This window comes from Penicillium digitatum, chromosome 6 (assembly GCF_016767815.1).
Source record: "Penicillium digitatum chromosome 6, complete sequence".
NCBI classification, from domain to species: domain Eukaryota; kingdom Fungi; phylum Ascomycota; class Eurotiomycetes; order Eurotiales; family Aspergillaceae; genus Penicillium; species Penicillium digitatum.
In genome coordinates, this window is record NC_089389.1 from 2674833 (window position 1) to 2692918 (window position 18086).

General features: G+C 48.1%; 6 protein-coding genes across 6 annotated transcripts; 5 read left to right on the plus strand and 1 right to left on the minus strand.

Moving 5' to 3' along the window:
* Positions 1–117: 117 nt before the first annotated feature.
* Pdw03_5963 (Methyltransferase type 11) lies at positions 118–1175 on the plus strand (the record flags this gene model as incomplete). Its single annotated transcript, XM_014682958.1, has 4 exons — positions 118–511; positions 579–617; positions 679–735; positions 787–1175. 4 exons carry the CDS (start codon positions 118–120, stop codon positions 1173–1175), a joined length of 879 nt encoding a protein of 292 aa, XP_014538444.1.
* Positions 1176–1453: 278 nt separating this feature from the next.
* Positions 1454–3530, minus strand: Pdw03_5964 (NOT2/NOT3/NOT5; the record flags this gene model as incomplete). The annotated part of the gene is made up of 8 exons (XM_066101212.1): positions 1454–1549; positions 1611–1965; positions 2023–2215; positions 2276–2288; positions 2341–2821; positions 2912–3053; positions 3133–3240; positions 3518–3530. The coding sequence occupies 8 exons, from the start codon at positions 3528–3530 to the stop codon at positions 1454–1456; spliced, it is 1401 nt and encodes a 466-aa protein (XP_065958152.1).
* A 397-nt stretch (positions 3531–3927) lies between these two features.
* Positions 3928–4931, plus strand: Pdw03_5965 (mitochondrial 54S ribosomal protein uL29m; the record flags this gene model as incomplete). The annotated part of the gene is made up of 3 exons (XM_014682960.2): positions 3928–4378; positions 4447–4613; positions 4761–4931. The coding sequence occupies 3 exons, from the start codon at positions 3928–3930 to the stop codon at positions 4929–4931; spliced, it is 789 nt and encodes a 262-aa protein (XP_014538446.2).
* A 447-nt stretch (positions 4932–5378) lies between these two features.
* Pdw03_5966 (Secretory pathway gdp dissociation inhibitor) lies at positions 5379–7164 on the plus strand (the record flags this gene model as incomplete). Its single annotated transcript, XM_014682961.1, has 8 exons — positions 5379–5424; positions 5482–5506; positions 5567–5626; positions 5687–5714; positions 5764–6109; positions 6160–6711; positions 6761–7018; positions 7076–7164. The coding sequence occupies 8 exons, from the start codon at positions 5379–5381 to the stop codon at positions 7162–7164; spliced, it is 1404 nt and encodes a 467-aa protein (XP_014538447.1).
* Positions 7165–10967: 3803 nt separating this feature from the next.
* Pdw03_5967 (uncharacterized protein) lies at positions 10968–11349 on the plus strand (the record flags this gene model as incomplete). The annotated part of the gene is made up of 2 exons (XM_066101213.1): positions 10968–11200; positions 11274–11349. The coding sequence occupies 2 exons, from the start codon at positions 10968–10970 to the stop codon at positions 11347–11349; spliced, it is 309 nt and encodes a 102-aa protein (XP_065958153.1).
* Positions 11350–11402: 53 nt separating this feature from the next.
* Pdw03_5968 (Origin recognition complex subunit Orc4, putative) lies at positions 11403–13639 on the plus strand (the record flags this gene model as incomplete). The annotated part of the gene is made up of 2 exons (XM_014682964.1): positions 11403–12950; positions 13019–13639. 2 exons carry the CDS (start codon positions 11403–11405, stop codon positions 13637–13639), a joined length of 2169 nt encoding a protein of 722 aa, XP_014538450.1.
* Positions 13640–18086: the final 4447 nt, after the last annotated feature.

An 18086-nucleotide genomic window follows, 5' to 3' on the forward strand; every position in this document is an offset into this window, starting at 1 on the left:
TATTTTCATGGTCCCAATTTTGCGCAACATCCTCGAAGATTACTTGTAAAAGACATCTTCGTCTAGTTGTCAACTTACATCACCAAGATCCCCAACCACATTACAGCTTTCCAAAGCATGTGTGACAAACCCGACCTTGAGGCTCTCTTCAAGAGTGAATCTTATGCTAGCACATTCAAACGCGGGGAGATGGCCACTCGCCCATTCGCTGAAATGCTAGTTGACCAGAGCAAGGTGGCCGCCGAGTCCAAGGCCAACCCTGATAAGCCTCTAGTGGTCCTCGACAACGCCTGCGGCACTGGTGTCGTCTCCAGCTCCCTCAATGACAAGCTTGATGACACTATCAAGAAGACGTGGAAGTTGACCTGCGGAGACATCTCGTCGTCAATGATTAAGTACACCATGCACCGTATGCAACAAGAAGGCTGGCAGAATGCGGAAATGAAAATTGTGGATGCGCAGAAGCCTGAGCTAGCTAGCGCTCAATTCTCTCACATATTCACTGCTTTTGGTGAGTTGCTCTCTAGATGCACTTTAATCTGCTTTGACGGTAGCTAAGTACGACTTTCCTTTTATAGCCTATATGGTACTCCCTGAGTCTGTCAAAGCTCTCGATGGTAAGGATGTTCTTGCTAAATTTCCCAATTTAGATCAAAGGCTAAAATTTGATATCTCTAGAAACCGTTCGAATGCTGCAACCCGGCGGGACTATTGCTTTCTCAACCTGGATTGAGCGTGAGTATCGGAGCTATTCTCCTAGATAGCATAATTACTAACATAAAACAGCCGGCTGGGTTGCCGTCACCCGAGCAGCAATTGAAAGAATGCCAGGCAACCTGCCCTTTCCTGAGGCCCAACAGTTGATGGCAGCCATGAATGAAGGGCAGTGGTACTCGAAGCCTTGGATCGAGTCCCAGCTCGAGGAGCGTGGCTTTCAGGACATCAATGTTCGGCCAACAACAGTAAAGCTGACCCTCACATGTCCTGTCTTCCTGGAGATGACTATGTTGGTGCTTCCCACGATGATGAAGGATTTCTGGACCAAGGAACAACAGGAAGAAAACAAGGATAAGGTTGGTCCGGCGTTGAAGAGGTACTTGGAAGAAACTTCCGAAAATGGGAATATCCACACCGATTGGGTGGCTATTCTGTCTACTGCGCGTAAGTCTTGCTAGATGGAGAACTCATTCAGATAGTGTCCTATGGATAGTGGGCTACAGCAATCTATCGCATTTTTACGGCATTATGACAAAATAATCCAGGCCATTGATTTTCAAAAATCGTATCCTGGTTTCCCACATCGCCCTTTTAATACCAAAGAAATCAATGCGCCTTATTCCCGAAGGCTAATGTATTGTCGGCCATCCTCGAGCAATATGACACAGACCAGTAAGCCGAACGCCATGGTTGATTGCTTGTATTCTGCATGCGCCTAGATCGTATCAACTTCAAATCATGAGGCATGATGCACCACGCCAGGTGGGCGAGCGGCGCCTCGATTAGGATCCAACCGGTTATCCAAGTCTTCATATCGAAGGATGAATTCACGCTGCAGTAACAGTAAGCTTGACCAATTCTTTGAGTCCCAACAAAGGATGTAAGTTACTTACTCGGACTTTCTTCCAGGCAGATGAATCCCATAGAAGATACACGCCGCGTTCCGTCACACCACGTTCCACGTCAACGGGTCCAGGATATGTCTCATCGCGAGTTAGCCAGCATCGTTCAAGCTTGTGGTACCGCCATTTGCGGCCCATCAATTCCTCGGCCACCAGTTCCTGCATGATATCCCGAGGCATACTGTAAAAGATGAAAAACAGGGTCTCGTCGCTGAAACCGGGAATGCGAGACTGGAGGGGTTGGATATTGGCGACATTATAACATCCCGGCAAAGAGAAGTCTTGTTCCAAAGGGACTGCTGACATCGATGAAACGAATGGTGAAGCAAACGATGTGTGTAAAGGCCTATGCGGAGAAGCATGTTAGTACATGTCAACAGTATGGGAACAAAGGAACTCATACTCCGCCTGATTTAAATCCAATCCTAGTGTCATCAAATCTTGGCCAACAGCAAGACTTGCAACATCAGGACTCTCGCTGTGAATCATACGCAGCAGACCCGCCAACCCAAACCTGTCAAGCTCACTCATCTGTGCGAGGGGCGGTTGTTCAGTGCTCTGAGGCGCGATAGAAACATCTTGTCCGTCGTTATTTTCTGGTTGCCTTTGTTGTAGCTGTTGTGGGTCACTAAAATTACGCTGGCCTGGAAGCACACCGTTATGCAATTCCTGTTGTGAAGTTAGTTCCGCCTAAAATGTGATTGCAGTTTTAAAGACATACTTCTTTCTCTTGTCCCAAAATGCCATTGGGCACTTGGCTGACTGGCGAGCGCGGTGCCCCCATAGAAGTTCCATAGCCGCCAAAACCCGCACCTTGCATCAATGAACCAGTTCGACCGAGAGGCAGCTCAGCAGCAGCATTACGACCCAAAGGGGGAAACTCTTCAATATTGCTTGGCTGGGGCTGGCCACCCGCACTGAGTTGGCTACTGATACCCTGGCCACCATTTCTAAAGTCATCGAGTCGATTTGCAAACTGCGAACCAGAAGGAAACATGTCATCATGCGATGGTTGAGATTGTTGAGGTGTAGGAAGACCTTGGGTCTGGGAGGAACGGGAGGGGGTTTGCGATGGCTGAGGGAGCTGTTGCCTTTGGACAGGTGTTTGCTGAGCTGCGCGTTGACTTGCGTTGGCCCACATTAGCTGACCGGGAGTTTGTGACTGTGATTGCTGTGATGCTCCTGATAGCGAAGGGAACTCCCTAGAATCACCGACTTCGTCAGTTCGGAGACAAATTGGAAGACCTAGAGATACAGGAGACCACTGCAAACCATGGTTAAAGAGTACTCACGAGAGATCAAGTGGCGCCGCTGATTGAGATCCTCCAAGACTTTGCGCAAAACTTCCCATGGTCCCCATTGTGCGCTGCTGATTGCCCGGTAGGCTAGATGTTCCGCTGATAGGTAGATTAAAGCTCCAATTCGCACCGGCGCCTGTTGATACTCTTATGTTAGCATCTCTTCTTGAAAATAATCTTAAGCGTCCAGAAATTATGACTTGAGGCAATCGCACCAAGTTTCCCGTTTGATAACCGCGCGGAAGCTAAAGATGCAGTTCGAGCTTGTGCTTCCTGTTGCATGGAGAAGCCGGACATGCCTCTCAGCGGCTGCAAGCCAGGCCCTGACACAAGCGTGACAAGTCAGCACGATCGTCGCATCAAGAGCTGCTCAGATCAACACCACAGGAATGTGAGGGCATGTCCTTGAAAATGTCTCGGTCGCAAATGCAAAACCAACTGGACTCCCCAAAGCTTCCACAACGTTCAGTAACTCTCACTATCAATGAGAAAATAGCCCAGCACCAAAGCAAGTCCGACTATGCCAAGTACTCCGCAGAGGTAAATGAAAGATAAGAGAAGCACAAGGGTTTGCGAAGGCATTGAAGGAAAATGACGAACCTGGCCTATTCATAGTCGGTGTGTCTTGAGAAAAAGGTGATGCCCGATACCCCGGGATGTTTCGAGGGTTTGAAAAGAGGACTGGCCGAGTAATAGACTGGAGGTGAACCTGTGGAGGGGAAAGTAATCCACAAAGGCCTCTTGGTCACGCTTGATGCGGCACTTCTCCGCCGAGTAGTCAATTGGGTTAATAGACGCGCGGGTACTGAATGCAAAGCCAAGTCCGCAAATAACCGCGCAAGGCGCAAGAGGTAAGGATTAACGATACTTCAAAGATAGCCAAGTTAAAATTGTCGTTTACTGAATTAAAGATAGTGATCAAAGGACACAAAATGATCCCAAAAAAAGAAAGATAACAAGGACCCGATGAATCCGAGGCTGGTAGCATCTTAGCTGATCTTGAGTTTATTATGGCACGTGACCAGACTTGCCGCCTTTGCGAAAAGAAAGGCCATCAGTCTCCGACCCCGACCATCCTGGGGAAAGCCATCCCAATCATGCAGCAGGTTCCACGCATTGCTAGCCGCCTGAGAGGGCTGGCTATGGCTGAATTGCCTCCTACTTACCTCGCGCCATCACTTCACACCTCTGTGACCCTGTCAGCCGTCCAGTCTTCGAGCTTTTCTTCCACTGCCTCCGTCGGCGCCAACCCTCGACGCGACAAGAGCAAAAATCGTGGTGTATCGGCCATCAACCGATCCGGTCCCCGAACCCCATTCGCCGTGTCAAGATGGCCATTGCCCAAACCTGTTTCGCCAAAAGACATGCAGCCACGTGAAACAAACCCCAACCATGGACTCTGGGCCTTCTTCCCCCCTAACCGGGAAGCATTACCTACCCCAGCTTACGACAATACTCATGGTCAGTTCTATGGGTCTCCAATTTGCAGACTAATTGTTCTATGAGCAGTGCTAATTTAGGCAATCTAGGTCGTCAGTGGGGCATCCAGGAACTCCGCGAAAGGAGTTGGGAGGACCTCCACGGTCTGTGGCATGTATGCGTCCGGGAACGCAACCGCATTGCCACGTCAGATTTTGAGAGAGAGAGAATCCAAGCTGGTTATGGTGGATTCGAATCTCAGGAACGCGACAAAGTGGTGAGTTTTTCCCCGGCTGTATAAGCCGTCTTATTTATCTATATACATCCTGGAAAACTGCACCAAGACATTTTCTTCGTTACTTCCGAGGAGACTATCAAATGGTTGAAATTGTCTGAACCCCACTGACTCATGTGATCATTTTAGATTCGAGGCACCATGAAAAACATCAAGCACGTTCTACGTGAACGCTGGTATGCTTGGGAGGATGCTTCACGAATGTACAAGCGTGGATACCGCCCTGAGAACTTTTACGAGCTCGATGACGTTGACGTCGAGCAGCAGGGCAATGGAGCAGCCCAAGACAAGGAACAATAAGTATGAGAAGGGGTTTAGACACACCCGGTCAAGGGAGACATGCGCCGAGTCTCCGAGGGTCAATTAAGCATGTAACATTAGCTTTTCAAGGTGATTTTAGTAGTGGGTACGTCCAAATATACACAAGATATATGAGAGATGGTTCATCATCTGACACTCCAAACCTCCTTTAAATCATACTTGTACCTAAGAATATCGGAAACCGACTATATTTACCCCTGAGATGAAATAATCCAAGTCGATACATATTCAGGGGTTCATTGAAGCGAAAATTATCCCATTTCATTAATATCGTGAGGTAACTCACTAGTGGCGGATCCGTCAAATAGTTCCCCTTTCTTACCGCTTCGTTGATCCGCGGGGAGGTAGTCAACTTCCTCTCTTCTTCTCATTTTCTTGAATCTTCTTTTTATCTTTCTCTACACCTAAAAATCTTACATATTCACTATGGACGAGATCGCCCCAGAGTACGATGTTGTGGTGCTCGGCACTGGTATGTTGCTACCCCGCCATCCCCCCCAAACGTTAACAACTGACCCAATTCTTTTAGGCCTGACCGAGTGTGTTTTGTCTGGGTAGGTCTTTGAGCTTTGATTTTCATGATTCCACAACTTTCTCATTATTTTCGACTACAGTGTCCTCAGTGTCAAGGGTAACAAGGTCCTTCACATCGATCGCAATGATCACTACGGAGGGTAAGTTGGAGAAGCTCACGATGACGGCACCAAGATCAAAATAGCTGATAATAGCCACAGAGAAGCAGCTTCCGTCAACATTGAAGCAGTATGTATACTGGCTAACTCCCAAGTTCTCATATTGACACTCTTCGCAGCTTTTCAAGAAATACGGCAACGTCAGCCCCGGCGAGGAGCCGTGGAAGAAATACGGGAGGGTCAATGACTGGAACATCGACTTGGTTCCCAAGCTGCTCATGTCCAATGGAGAATTGACCAACATTTTGGTGTCTACGGATGTTACCCGGTACCTCGAGTTCAAGCAGATTGCTGGCAGTTATGTCCAGCAGGGCAACGGCCTTAAGGCGACCGTGGCCAAGGTGCCTTCGGACGCCGGTGAAGCTCTCCGCTCATCGCTCATGGGCATGTTTGAAAAGCGCCGTGCCAAGAAGTTCCTCGAGTGGGTTGGTGATTTCAAGGAGGATGACCCAGCCACTCACCAGGGTGAGTACTATTTCAAAATGGGTCAGCTCGGGTGTGCTAATCGAGACCAGGATTGGACGTCCACGCGTGCACGATGAAGGAGGTTTACGACTTCTTTGGCCTCGAGGATAACACTCGCGATTTTGTCGGTCACTCTATGGCTTTGTACCCCTCGGACGAGTATATCAACCGGAACGGCGCCGCAGTGGAAACCATTAACCGCATCCGCTTGTATGTCAACTCGATGGCACGCTATGGAAAATCACCATACATCTACCCTCTCTACGGCCTTGGCGAGCTACCCCAGGGCTTTGCCCGTCTGTCTGCCATCTACGGCGGTACCTACATGTTGAACACCGACGTTGACGAGGTGCTTTACGAGAACGGCAAGGTTTCCGGTATCAAGGCGACCATGAAAGACCGCGATGACCAATCCGAGGCCATGAAGTTTGAGACCAAGACTAAGAAGATCATCGCTGATCCTTCTTACTTCCCAAACAAATCCAAGGTCACCGGATACTTGCTCAAGGCTATCTGCATTCTGAACCACCCTATCGATAAGACCGACGGCAGCGACTCCGTGCAGCTGATTATTCCCCAGTCCCAGGTTGGACGCAAGCACGGTGGGTTTATCATTGTCCCAATTTATTAACAAAGCACTAACTTCTCCAGACATCTACATTGCCATGGTCTCGTCCGCGCATAACGTCTGCCCTAAGGGCTACTACATAGCCATCGTGTCCACCATCGCCGAGAATGATGCCAACCACCACCTTGAGCTTGAGGCTGGCTTTGAGCGCCTGGGCAAGATCGAGGAGAAGTTCATGGGTCCCCCCATCCCTCTCTACGAGCCCATCGACAATGGCGAGGAGTCCAACATCTTCATCTCTAAGAGCTATGACGCGACATCACACTTCGAGACTACGACCGGTAAGCTATTACATGACTGAAACTTTATAATAATTGTCGGCTAATGAATTCTCCCAGACGACGTCCGTGATATGTACCGCCGTGCCACTGGTGAGGAGTTGAAGGTTGAGGGTCTCCGGGAGGACCAGCAACTGGCCACGGAGTAAAAAGGCGTGTTTGCCTTGCCAATCAGATAATTTAGTACTGTTTAGTTTTGTTGATTATATTTCTCTTGGAAATGCGCGATAGTCGTCTCTTTGTTCTTTGTTCGCACTTCCCTATCATAACCAAAGAAGCACAGAATTTCTGGCCACTACCATTCCCCTGGATTATACGTTCTTCGCTCGTACAATAGATCGATTTGTAAATTTTGCTGATGCAAAGGAGATCTATACAATTTTTTTTCTTGTGTCGGTCTCTTGAAGCCCGAAAGCTTATGATGCTCTCCGTATCCAAAAACCAGATACGAACCCAAATTACATCCTCTGCGTCATCTCCGGATCGGTATTGGCCTTCTCATGTTCACCGATCACACAAATATCCCCACTCTCCGCCCTCTGAATCTCAGCCCGAAGCAAAGCCAACCTCTTTCCAACATGAATAACCTCACAAATGAGACGTACCTCAGTCCCGGTAGGTACAGGCCGTAGATAAGTCACTTTAAGATTGCGACTGACACCTCCGACAGAGAACTTCCCCGGCTCGGAAACACCCAACAAGATAGTGGTTGATAGAACATCGATCAAAGTAGCAGCACAGCCTCCGTGGAGATTACCCAAGTAATTGCTGAGCGCAGGCGTGATCGTCAACAGGAACGAGACTGTAGCCGGAGGACCGCGGGTTGCAGATTCGAAGCGGAGGTTACAACCGCGAGCGTCGATGTCCCAGTGCTTCTTTGAGAGAATGTAAGCGCTGGAAATCACTGTGTACTAGTGGTGCATAGATGGGAAATGCGATTGATCTGTTTCATGCTGCACGTGGTACTTACTCCCTCGTTCCCCACGCCCGCTTGCGCCGTATACTCGTATACGAGCTCTTCAAACTCACCCAGTTTCCTGGATGGAGCGCTTATTGCTCTCTTTGACATGGTGTCTGAAAGGGATGACAAACGCGAAATTCCAATGGGTTAGGAAGAATTGGAAGAGGAGGTAGCTAAGGCTACGTACCTCCGCTGTAGCTCGGATCACCTACCTATATTGGACCTCGGCTGTGGTGAAGCCGACCATGAGATATGCTTGACTGGGGATGTGTTCACTTAAAATGAACCTATACTGCTTTTCTGTATCTTCTCTTTTTGTTTTTCTTGCGTTAGCAACGGCACGGGCTGCAGAAGGTGATGGTATCCAAACATTTTTAGAAAGAATCAATCCTCCGATTTGAGAATACAGAAGATCAAGCCAACCGATCCAAAAAAAATGGGCTCGGTTTCTTTCTTTATACTGCTGAATCTATTACTGTCCACCCTTAGTGAGTTCCCTTTCTGCGTAAGCTGACCGAGGTAAAAGGCGGCTGATGTAAAAGGTAATTGTTCTTTCCATGGAGTGATTGACATCATCTCCGAGGGTCTCATCATTCGGAAGGCCTATACTACCGTCCTCCAAGATTAAAACGGCGTTTCTCATTTTCACTCGCTTGTAAGCTCCTAATCGAGAAGTATATTCGAATCGTCTCCAGGAAACAATACACCAAACTGAATACCTAAGTGATGTGGACTATTTTAACTAGATTTCTTCTACAGGACCTGAATACTATAAAAGGAATGTTGCAGCGGCTCGAGTAGTGAATCGTCCCAGCAACATTTGAAAAAATCTCCTCACTAGACTGCAATTGTCGGAAAAACCGAAAAGAACCCATTTTTCATACCTACGTAGGTAATATGGTGATAAATATAGACTTGTTTCTTATCACCTTTGCACCAAGATGCAAGTTAAGATACCTACCGAACTATGTGAACGACGGCTCGTATAGCCGGCTCTATTAGAAAGCGACTACTTCTCGTCAGGAAAACACGCTAGTAATTGACGGATAACTCTTGCAAAAGCCATCGACCTCTTTTGTCCGATACAGAAGAATCTTGTCAACGCCTATTTGCCGCATCAGAAAAGGCGGCACTACCACTGCCCCGGTGGTTAGAAAGGCCAAGACCATAACCCGCTTCTCTTATAAAGCGCTTGGTCGCAACCTTCTTGGCTACTGTGAACTTATCAAGAAGCCCTTTGGGAGTTGGAAGACTCTTCAAATCGAGGAGGTCTGCGGCTTTTCCCCCCATCTCCTAATACGTGGCTATGTACTTCCAGTTTAGATCTAGTGGTATACAGAGTCTTAGCTTAAAACAGCATCAAGCGCCTCGGAACATTCGTCGGAGAAAAGCTTCTCTATATGCGACTGGAGGCAATTTGTCGATCAATCAGCTAGAATGTAAGAACGCAGGATAAACAACCAATGATTAAGTCGTCTTATTAAGCTACTGTATTGAGATTCTCTCCTAGGGAGCACCATGAATGAAGACGCTCCACTGTATTTTTACGCCAACCTACAAATATGCACCGTCCACGGCAAAAATGATTCTACACATTCAAGTACAGAGATCAGCCAACCAGTCTCCGGGTTCCTGATGTTATCAAGGTCAGACCTTGGAACCTTAGACTTGCCGTAATGGCCGAGTTATGTTAGTGTCATCCTTATAAGAAGCCACCCTTTGCTCGACAAAATGCTCTATCCCATCCTTCTTCATATCTTCTTTGATATAAACGGCCAAAGAAAAGTGAGGTCTTACGAAGCTAAAGACCTTAAAAATCAATGATCAGTCTCACTGGGCAAACAAAGAACGCCCTCAACACCAATACCTCCACGGGTCTAATTGGCTTTGGGCTATCACGGCCATCTACGTTTTGCATTTCGTGAGTTTCCTTGTGCCCCGGCAAAAACCCTGACATGATTGCACCTAACCACTTTGCTCACATGTTGAAATTCACAGACCACCCTTATAGTGCTCTCCCTTGCAAAAAAGGAAAGCGAGAGGGTCTTCCACTACCTCTTTACCTTCGCCCTCTTAGTTGGCAGCATAACATAATACGCCCAAACATCCGGTCTTGGATGGTGTGCCGTTGAGCAAGTCAATAATCTCGGCTATGGCGTAGCTCGCCAGATGTTCTACACCAAAACAGTAACTGGGCCGTTGCATTCCCTTTACTGGTACTTGGGCTTGGTCTGATCCCAGGTGTTTCCTGGACTACTATCGTCTACAACATCGCCATCGCCTGGTAGAGGGTTATGAGCTACCTCGTATCAGGCTACACCACTACGGGCTACACATGGGGGTTCTTTGCCTTTGCTACGTTTGGCTGGGTCGTCCTCGCCATGAGCACTATCAACGAGAGTCGCGAGGCTGCTGCCTGGCTTGGTTTTGAACGGGGCTACCTTGTCCTTGCTGGGTGGCTGAATCTATTATGAATGCTGTATCCTATCGCCTTTGGCCTGACCGACGGCGACAATGTGATTGGCATTACGGGGAGTTTTGTTTTCTCTACGTACTCGACGTGCTGATGGTACCGGTTTTGACCTTTGCTGTGTTGTTCTTCGCCCGGAACTGGGATTATCACAAGTTGAATATCGCTTTCAGTAACAGCCGTTCCGGCCGATAAAGTGGAGGTGTGTGAAAGGAAGCTCCTCCAGCTTCTGCTAGTATTTCCATGGCTTCTTAGATTTTTTTAGAATGCCTGTATTGTGGGGCGATGACATTTATCTTGAAAGACTAGGCCATTTAGATCGATCTGCTTCTTTTGTCGAATTCTTGAACCTTTTTTTCAGAGAAACATGATGTTCTTTTGCAAAGCGAGTCCTGTGATTTCCTGTTCCGTCACTACGTACTAGTAGTAGCTCGGTATGGATACAGTTCGGCGACTCCAGTTCTTCACGTCTGTCGTGTATGAATTTCAATTTTGAGTGTACAACTCCATAAAGTAAGATAATGTTGAAGAACGAGCCCACTCAAGGGAGAGCTCCTTGTGAACGTGTCGGGAAGCACCTGACTTCACGTCACGCGTCTCGGCCTGAGGCGAAAATCGCCCAATTGTTGTTTGAGCAAATGAAACAGCAATTGAACCGGCCTTTGAACAACGCAGGACTTCTATTCGAATCGGATCCGAATCGGCTGCGCTCTTTAATCTTGACAATCAAGAAATGCGCCCTTGATTTCTTGTTGTAAGTCCAAACCTGGGGTGAGAGCTGATCGGCCCAAAACAGCACTGATTGAATCTGATTCTAATTGACACAGGCGACAACACTTATCCGACAGGTTAAGCACAAGTACTACCCACGTTGAGATCTCTGCCCCGACGAAATCCCTTTAGATTGAATTGGAAACTCCCCGATATCGGCGATTTCGTTTCTTCAAACTACAGCCATGGCCCCAGCATCTAAGAGGAGAAGGGTCTCCGAGGACGTTGATGGAGATATTGAGATGGGAAATGATAGTCACGACGTATTCTCCATCCCATCATCTCCCGATCACCACAGAACTTCCCCCACGCCGGTGAAAAGTGCCTCACGGCGTCGATCTACCCGCGAAGACAACCCAGACACCGAAACGACAGGTCAAGACGGGGAGGAGAAGAAAGATGAGGCTCAAACCCCGGCAAGGGTGGGGATACGATCTAGTGGACGGCAGCGCAAAACACCAAAGAGATACGAGGAAGAAGTCGTGACACCCTCATCGAGGAGAAAACCAACAGCCACTCCTTCACGAAGTGCGCGTACCGCCCGAAGCGTGCAAAAGCCGCGACAATCTCCGGTGGAAGACGAAGATGAGCCTGACTTCGAAGAAGAGGAGGAGGAGGAGGAGGACGATGATGACGATGATGATATGGACCTCGATGAGCCGTCCCCGGAACCCGCCCCTCGTACAGTCACAAGGACAAGATCGAAGAGAAGCGTCGCGAAGCCCAGATCTAAGAAAGCCGTGGCCGTAGAGCCGAAAGAGAAGTTGCCTTCGCCTGAGTATCATGACGGCCTGGATGATCTCGTTACGATGCAACTGCAGCCAGATCTGTATCATGATCAGCCGGAGGTGCACGAGACTGTGGATGTCTCCGAACCGTTGCCGGAATATGCTGAAAAGTTGCAAGTGCTCTGTCAAACAGGCCTTGGGGGTGAAATGCGCGTTCTCTCGACCATTCTTCTCGAAAAGCTGTCCGGGAAACGGCAGATTCCAGTGCGAGGGCTCGAACCTGAATACCAAAAAGTTTATCAGCTCGTTGAACAGACCGTCTCCGTTGGCGAGGGTAACTCCATGCTTCTTCTTGGATCCAGAGGATGCGGCAAGACCGCGATTGTGGAATCCATTATTTCGTCTCTTAGAAAGGAACATACCAACGATTTCCACGTCGTTCGTCTCAATGGATTCTTGCACACAGATGACCGTCTCGCTTTGCGAGAGATGTGGCGCCAACTTGGCCGCGAGATGCATACCGAGGATGATGCAGCCAAGGTCAGTTCTTATGCGGATACGATGGCGACGCTCTTGGCTTTATTGTCGCACCCAGAGGAGCTCTTCGGAGCTTCTGGGGACCCAGGATCAAAGACTGCTGCGAAATCCATTGTCATCTTGTTGGATGAGTTTGACCTATTCGTCACTCACCCACGACAGACCCTGTTATATAATTTGTTTGACATTGCTCAGGCCCGCAAAGCCCCCATCGCGGTCATTGGACTCACGACCAAGGTCGACGTAACTGAAATGCTCGAGAAGCGTGTGAAGAGTCGATTTAGTCATCGCTATACCTATGTCCCTCTACCACGATCCTTCGAGGCCTTTTCAGATATCTGCCTAGGGAGCCTGGATCTCAGCGACGACGAAATGGCTGACATTGCAGATGAACTTGGGACTGAACGCACTCTAGTAGAGTCAGACAAATGGAATACACTACTTGGGGGATGGAAGGAATATTTGAAGGTCAGATCTGTTATGTTTCCCTTTATGCAGTCAATTGAATCTTTGCTAAACTTTGCTCTTGAAAATAGCATGTGTGGAATGACAAGGAATTCCAATTCCACCTCAAGCGTATCTACAACCAATCCAAATCAGCAAAGGAATTTTTCAACAGCGCACTTCTCCCCATTAGCGACCTACTACAAAGTGTATCGATCCCTGACACACCCATACCTGAAATCCCTACTCCGAAAAGCTTCGCTTCCCAATCCCTCGATTGTCCTGACCCAGCACCTCTCCCCTTCTCCACATCCATTACATCATCCAGTCCCTCCTCATTGCCACTGGCTTTGCTAGTGGCCGCAACACGTTTGGCAGCCTTGTTCGAACCGGGAAACGATGGTTCCCAGTCACAGACCATGGCACCACTTGCACTTTCTTTTCCTGCTGCATACGCAGAATACGTTCGACTCCTGACCTCCGCAAAGATATCTGCCTCGGTGTCTGGAGCTGCTGCCACACCTGGCCGTGTCTGGGGCCGAGATGTGGCGCGAGAGTCCTGGGAAAAGCTACTCAGCTGGGGACTTGTGACTCCTGTTGGTAGTGGGAACGGCACTGCTGATGGACAGATGTTCCGTGTGGAAATCAGTTTCGAGGAGGTCATTGAAATGGCGGGCTCCGGTGGTGCTTTGGGCCAGTGGTGGCGCGAATAGACCTGTCAGCAAATTGGATATTTGGCGAGCGTGTTTTACTTGGTTACTTTTTTTTTGGCACTGGTTTGGCTTTCCGCGATTTGAGGTGCCAGTTGGAATACATCTGAACTGATTCCCAGCCATTCACCACCGAGGCGTGCTGGAACTGACATCAAGGTCGTTTATACTCTCCCAGTATACAAGGAATAAACCAGCATAATCCCAATACATACCAACGCACCACTGTCCCTGGGATTCTATACAAGTTAACATGCACACGTCAACTCAGCTCTAGGAGATTTATACCCCTCACACCACTATATGCTCCGAACTCAACCCGACGTCCGGAATCAGACATATCACAAAACACCATGCACCGACAGCATGCACACTATACATGTGCACAACCACATGTAAAACAACCGCCAAGCAAGCACCCCCTAGCTCGGTCTTTTTAAGTTATTGGCGAACTTCACTAGTCCCAAACCTGATCCTCCATTTAAATCTGCCGATCATTCTTTTCCATCGTCTATCCCAGTTGCTGGGGTATGATCAATTCCGTCATCCCTGTCTTTGTTTTGATGGGGCATGCATGCTCCCGGATACAGAGTGCGTGTGCTTAAAACTGAGGGTGTTGTAGAAATAGTGCTGCCAGACTTGGCGTGGATGTCATCTGATTAGCATTCAGTGATCGGCGTAGGCTTATAACATATCTATGAGAGGGTAGTTGGGTGGTTTGTATGTTGTATGGATCCCATGTGAGTAGTTTCCAAACTGGCTGGTTAATTCTTCAGAAAGTCAGATCTTGCATACTCCCCCTTTGCTTCCGGTAGTTTGTGCTTGGGAGCCTTTGTCGAGAATTCTGGTAGTTTTTCAAATATCACTGCCTTGCGTTCATCTCCTTGCTCGTACAGTCACTCACACAGTAACAGAGATGTTTCGTGTCATATTTCTCTCAGAACTATGTAACTCTGGTGTTTCTACATTGCCATTCTATACCCTATTTGATTTCTTTCCCCCCCCCCCCCCCCACAGACACGCGGCTTTTCGATATGTACATGTGGCCTGCCATGTGTTGGAAGTGATAGGTCTGATTCTTAGGTCTCTTTGTCCATACCTGGTAAACGGAGGGGCTGGTGCGTCAGTATGGCAAGTTGTGCATTGAGTATATTACTCTGCATGTAGGGCACCGACCACCAGGGGTGCCATGCGGAACTTATAGCTTGAAGAAGGGCAATTCATTGATTTGGAGGCTTTCTTTATGAAGCCAAGGTCACATTATGAATCCACATGTGAGTGAGTTGGAAATCAAATGACTCTGCGTATAATAACGATTAGTTCTTGTTTATGAAACCAGGAGAGCATGAGAGCAGTGGAGCTAATCTAAGACAAAAGATGTTGAGAAAGTCCACTCCACAGTCCTGCAATGCTCGCATAGCTCTGATGCACTCTGATGTATGATACCCCATTCATCCCTATCTAGTCCTAGTCCCAGAGCCCGACTAGCCGTCAGTAATCCGGCGCATACTGCAGCCCTGCAGATCAATATTCTTCCGTCTAAGGATGGCTACATGCCCATGTGTCTGGTTGTGCATATGCACAAAGCCCTGGTGCATTTGACCATGCGGTAATCCGAAATAACTTCGGAGTCTTGCTCTTGGGAGAGAAACTGACTGTCTCGAGAGAAATTAGGAGAATTCCCGGTTTCAGAGAGGTGGGGTAAATCTACTCCGTAGGCCACGACGTGTTGATTAATCAAATGAGACATTCGTGCAACAGGGTGTTCTCTTGACTTTGTTTTCTCCAGATAGGTAGGTGTCTTTGATCGGACCGAAGCCTTCATAGGCTTGGGTTCTGTGTCAAAGCAAAAAGTCTTTGTAGAAAACGAGAAGCGAATGGACGACTCGCTGTAATGCTGTACGCTGGGGCGAACGTCAAGGATCTTCGGTCATTGGCTTCACTCGGACTACCCCGCTTTGGCGCAGATGCAGAAGAGGATAGAGTGTCCTTTTCCCGTTAGAAAGTTGGTATCGCATTTCTGAACGCTTCGTGGCTTGCTTGGCTTAGCCTGCCAAGCAGAGACTAGTCTCGGCGATTGTAAAAGTCAGTCGAAGTGAGAATCGGAGGGTTATCTCGGGTGAGTCCTTCGAATGGGAGAGGTTACCTTTTAGCCTTGAAAGCCACCTACTTAGGGCGATATGAATTTTTTGAATCTCCACAAGTTTCCGTTACATCCAGAGAGATTTGAGTGGAATTTCCGGATCAGCATCAGTCGGACAACTTCCGTCTTCCCCACGGTAGCGGGCAACAATCTAAGCTGTGGCATGGGAAATGGTACTGGTGAGAAATATACGGGAATAGTAAATACGCAGACTTCTCGGTCTTAGAATAGAATTGATGATCGAAGAACCTGTGTAGATCTGGTCCCCATGGACAGATTAGTAGATCCCTCCGTTCCCTAAAATCCGCACAAGTGAGTAATGCACCTCGGTTCCCGTTGCGAGATGCATGATTCTCGACATGGTTATCTGCAGGCTTTGTGTAGAACTGTCGTCATACAATGCCAGTGACCGACCAAGCCGGGCTCACGATATCAAGAAAGCATCTGCGTAACAAGATCAACCAATCAAATGCAGTGTCCATGAAACAAAGCAGATTGATCTGCATCCTTCAAAGCCACATTGGCGTAGAAGCTCCACAGCCAAGAGTAGGATGCAAGCCATTTAATGAATATCTTCAGCAACGACTACATTTACTGCATCTGCAATAAAGATAGGCAGATAACTCCGGAATGTCATTTCAGTACCCTTTAGTGACCATTCTAGATGTGGTAAAGAGTCGTAGAAGGGTGGAAGCCGGCGTTTGCCTTGCCATATGTGTATTTTCAGCATAGGATAAACTTCAAATGCTGTGACATCTCGAAGCATTCACCGGCCTCAGGATGAAGTCATCCTTAATGCCCAACGGCCATGATGAATACATCCAAGAAGCAACCAAAAGTCTTTGCAAATAACGAGACAAAAACCATGTCATCTGAAAACACACTGACGAGCACAAGCTAAGTGGTATGATAGTCTGAGGGGTCTCTGCAATCATAGTCTTCAAATGAACGCCCTACTCCATTCTTAATGAATTGGGGGCGGGAAAGAGCCTACCCGGAAAGAGCAAGAATCCGAGTAGTCTGTGCGAGTGCACTAACAGAGTACTGCATCAGACAGGTTATAGGCTGCCTTCCTCCGAGCTATAAGCAGTGAGTAAAGGAAACCCAACATCTAGTGTCATGTTTGTCGCCCTGCCCTGGTTCATGGCATCACGCGCCACATGAAGAAAACACTGATTTGCGGTTTCGGCAGGCTGGAATCATGAGATTCAATATTGTGATGGGCTGAAGAGATCGCAGGTGACCATCTTGACATTGCCATGTGTCAGCATAATCTTTGCTTTAGCACAAGAAAGATCGTTTCCATGTGTTTTTAAACCAAACCTACAACATAGGTCTAGCAGGTATGCAATTGGCTGCGCAAGTGATTTTCATGATTGCTGTCCCTGTAGACGACATGAAAAGACCAAATAGGTCCACTCGTCTAGATTGAAATGCTATCATGCATCAAAACTCTCAAGAAGATCTTGCAGGCTCTGGAGAGGTCTGTGGTGCTAAACTCGGGGCTCAGGTGTCAACTTGAGCTCGCTATAAACGACCCGAGGAACCTCCGAATCTTTGGGCATTGCCAAGTAGAGGTGGGGAGGTAAGGTCTTGGTTACTCTAACTTGTCCAAAGATCTGTCAGTACCTGTCTCGATGTAGTATTCGAGGGAGTGAGGAGTCTCACGTTGTCGCGTTGTGCCAAAGGTGCGTCAGCCTGCGCGGCCACATTCGAGTTCGCGGCAAGCCTGATGGCTTGCTCTATCAAGAACACACTGTTGAATTTGCTGGTCAGTTACTGCTTGATTTTACTTGAAGATTGCTAGATTAGAAAGACTTGCTGTCCCTCCCTCCGCTTTACAAATAACATGAATGGCCCCACGGCGAAAGCGATGGCACACACGAGTGTCCGAAATCCACTAGTGACTCGTTCCTCATTTCGACAGGCAGAAGAAAAAGAACCAAGAGTCCCAGACGTTCTTCCGAGAGGGTCTTGTTTTGATGTGTTAAAAGGCACCACTGAGGAAAGAAGGAGAGAGGCGTGCGTAGGTAGGGAACTACCAGTTCCTCAATTACTTCCTTCTGCGACTTTTGTCTTGCTCCGATCTAGTGTTTTCAATGAGCCAATTAGATTGAATAGCTAGTTCTGATCTTTCATTGGTGCTTCAAAGATAAGATCTGGTACCCGACTAGGGCCTGCATGTAAGATCACTAACCCAGTGAAGTAAAGAGCCCGTTGCGCTAAAAAACTGTCCTTATTTGGAGCCAGATTGGAATTTTATGAGGTGAGGTAAGACCGTACTGGTCAGATGAAATGATTCGGGAC